This window comes from Otolemur garnettii, unplaced genomic scaffold (genome assembly GCF_000181295.1).
Source record: "Otolemur garnettii isolate 467f Iridium unplaced genomic scaffold, OtoGar3 scaffold00058, whole genome shotgun sequence".
NCBI classification, from domain to species: domain Eukaryota; kingdom Metazoa; phylum Chordata; class Mammalia; order Primates; family Galagidae; genus Otolemur; species Otolemur garnettii.
In genome coordinates, this window is record NW_003852453.1 from 6197262 (window position 1) to 6201151 (window position 3890).

At 38.4% G+C, this 3890-nt stretch overlaps 1 protein-coding gene across 1 annotated transcript in view; it reads right to left on the bottom strand.

Moving 5' to 3' along the window:
• Positions 1-1359: 1359 nt before the first annotated feature.
• Positions 1360-3890, bottom strand: part of RPGRIP1L (RPGRIP1 like) — a 105403-nt gene continuing 102872 nt past the window's right edge. The window contains exon 27 of the mRNA XM_023514739.1: positions 1360-2087. Coding sequence (XP_023370507.1) covers positions 1975-2087 — 113 coding nt within the window. The 3' untranslated portion in view covers positions 1360-1974. The remainder of the gene's footprint in view (positions 2088-3890) is intronic.

Genomic DNA, 3890 nt, shown 5'->3' on the forward strand with positions numbered 1-3890 from the left:
TGTAATGTTTTAAAACAATAATACAAACCTCCTGGGAGAATACCACAATAAATGTCTCAAAAACCACTCAGTTAATCCCAGGGTATAATCTGGCTGTTTTGAATTACTGCAGGGAATATTATGGGCCTTAAGGACACTGTCCTGCATAAAGCCAAAGAAAGCTAGAAAGAGAGGCCAAAAAGATGAGCTCAGAGCCAGCTGAAGTGACAACAAACATGTGGTTGTTTACTAGGATTGGAGAGGTTTAGTCTGCAGATGTTTGTGGTCTCTAGAAGGTTCCAGAGGAATGAGTTGTTGTGAAGATTTGCAGAGTTTGATGAGAGCAAGATTATTCTTGGAGATGGCAGGCCCCTGGACAGAGAGGCCCAATGGTATAGACAGACTTTATAGATTTCTGTGGTCAGATCATACTCTACTGGTCCCACAATGTACATCAACAAATTAATATTGTACGGATGTCATTTCAAAGTCTCCCAAAGACGAGAGTCATTATTGAAGCCATTAGAGCACAGATGGTTCAAACTATATGCAGATATTCATACTTGCATTTTTGCATTATAGCTGCTTTTCTTTTTCTGTTCAACTGTAATGAATTGTCTCATAATCTATTCCATCTTCTTGCCATTAGCAGGCTTTGAATGTTCACAAATAGGAGCAAAGAACTCATTTTCCAGAGCTTTAATCACACAAAGAGGGAATGCCTAATTCTCTAAATGAAATGGTCTGTGATCACTGAAGCAGAGATTTAATATATCACGGCAAATTAGGTAGATTTTAATAAATTACTTATCTCCCTGAATACTTTACATATGCTTAAGAAGGAACATAGCCTGTTTGCAAACAGTGAAAACCCACAGCCTATAAAAATCCTTTGAAGAAAATGACAAATAAAAAAGTAAATTAAAAAATGAAATGCATTATATCCTAGACCTCTAGAGACAATTCCTTTGCAGCATTGATTCACAGCTCCATTAAAAATATCAATTAAATCCTTCAGTGAGATTGGGTAAAAGCTAGAAAATTAACTTTCTGAGCTGCTTTTCGAGGATCTGGTTATCCAGATACACCCCAGCAATGTATTGACTTGATGTAAATTTAAAAAACGATAAAAAGATACTCCTTTCAGGTCTAAGCATATTAGAATTTGAGTCATACTTTAAGACATTTCTTTCTGTGTCAGAAGCTAAGTTTCTGAAGTATAAATGTCCTATCTGTCCATGGATATTTGTAACTATGCATGCACGTATCTATCCCTTTATATACATCCCACCGGGATGGTATAGCACCATCACAAATACGTATGAACAGAAAGAACCGCAATTTTTAAGAAAGAAAAACAAAAAACTTGCAGTAATTTAATAAGTTTGGGCTAAGTCTCATCCTTTATATTTAATTGATAGAAATTGCATCAAAGAAAATGCATACTGGGCTTTAATGTGTGTAAAATGGATATTAGCATTTTAAAGAGAAAGATTAACACATTAATCCAAGTAATTTTCATATATTGCTTCTAATAAAATCTTCACAGTGTAAAACTCTTAATGAGGCTAATCATAGGCATTCCATTTAGGGGGACGATTAGGAATAACATAAAAGTATTTCTTTTTCATAGGTTTTCTAAGATTTATGCTTTTGCTTATTAAAAATAAAAATGGGAATTGCATTTCAGTTCTTCCTAAGAAAATGTTGAAAATGCAAATAGACTTTCTCATGCTATCATGTAGGTATAAATTATTGAAAAGGTATTGCCCATTATGGAGAACTTAAGTCCTGAGGGGTGGCAGTCATGGGAAGGAGGGAATAGAAAAATAAACAAATGAAAAAGTATACAAAACTCGAAACACTTCAAACCCAGGTCTCCCCCTTCCCATGAATTATAGATTATATACACCAGAGTAATTACAAAAATACCATCCCGGATCTTTCATGTGAGCGTTTACTCAGGAGTCGGAGGGCCCTCGGCAGCAGCTCCTCTCACGCCTCCAGGTCATCTCTGCACTGCTCGTAGACAGACTGCAGGGCGTGGAGAGCTTCCACTGTTATCCTGAGCTTGCCAATACCTTCACCATCTGCTCGCGCATCAAAAACTAGGGAGAAAAAAGCGGGAAAGGGTCAATATCATCCAATAGACTTTTCTTCAGTTAGGCTTGCAGACAGAAATAGGAGTTAAAAAGATGAAAATCGTTCTACAAAAGTCCAAAGTTCACTGGCGTCTTAGAATCTAAAAAATAAACCTTGCCGTGTCCTGCACGTACACATTCATGCTGCTCGTGAAGCTGAAGCTACTGATCTCATCCTGAAGTTTACCTCTAGAAAGGCTACAGGAAAATGACACTCACACACAATCGGAATTTCTAAAGTAGGAAGAAAGAAAAAGTCTAAAAGGGATTTAGGACAATAAAGTAGTAGTAATAACAAATGTCAGAATGGCAAACCATTGGAAAGGTGCTTTATGATCACACTTTGGATTAGTTATCTATCTTTCCAAATAAATAAAAGAATTATATGGAGTAAGGAAAATATTCTAGTTAAAGTAGGTTTTACGTGGACTTAGGAAAAGCTACCATGGCAGACCTAGGAACCTTAAGGTCTGCGGATTTGGGTGTACCTGGGCTTTTCTTGGCAGAAAGGCTCATCTAGGAGTGTCACCAAGGTGATCAATAGAATGGAAGGCCCAGTGGGCCCGCCCAGCTCAGTGCAAGGCAGACGGTGCCCACTCGATATCTGAGACCCCGTGCCTTTGTGGACTATGATATGGGCCAGTGAGACAAGGCCAGAATCAAGGACTTTCTAAGTTTGACAGCACATCAGAGGTTTTTATAGTTTTCTATGGTTTTCCTTCAACTTTAATGTGTACGCGTTTTTAATGCCGTGAAAATTTGTAAGAAAACCTGAAAACAAAACTTGCTACACAAAGACTCAGGGGAAGAAATGAGCAGCAGGGACTCGAAGTGGCTCAGGTTGTTCCCAGCTCATTCTCCGGAGTTTTTACCTGTGCTCTGGGACTTTGCAAGCTATTCAAGACATCGCTAAAATTCTTACTCAATGATGCCTAATTTGTTAGCTGTCCCCGTCAGATCATTGTGGTCATCTGTGGTCTCACAAAAGATGGATTGTTAAATAGAACCAATCAGAAAAAAGATTTCCCAGAATAGGCTTCTAATTTGGTTATCTGTTCTCATTTGTTAACAGCTTGGTTTGATCCTGATCTTTGAGCACTTGATACATTATACAGGATAAGCAGCTTGATGTATGAACTGTGGCTGAAACACGGCGTAAGCAGAAGGCGGCACTGAAGAGGTGCTCCGTTGTTTGTTGAAAGCATGCAGGGATGAGTAAACAAGCCACATCCCAGAGATGCATGAGATGGAATCAGCCTCATTTCTACTTCTCCATTTATCATAGAAGGCCTAGGCCATCCATGATGATGATTTTAAAAAGCCTGACTCATCAAATATAATGACTTCAGCATATTTTATATATATTATTAAGATAGAGGATAGAAATTAAGCACTGTGGGGAATCACGCAGTGAGGTGAAAATTCAGGAAAGCATGTCTGGTAGAAATACCTCGTTCTTCTTGGAATCCTTGGGGGAAATGAGTGACTGAAACTATTCATAGTTCTTGCTGTGACTTTGACAATGGATTGTAACACTGAATTAAGAGAAGCCTTGAGAAAGATTATCAGGATCACTCAGAATAACCTACTTAAGGTTAAGTGCCTTTGCTGAAATGAGGCTTCCATAAATATTGACATAACATGATTAAGGCTAAGCGTCTTAGTTGAAATGAGGCTTCTATCAACAACATTAAAAAATTCAAGGCTTGGCGCCTGTGGCTCAAGCGGCTAAGGCGCCAGCCACATACACCTAAGGTGGCGGGTTCGAAT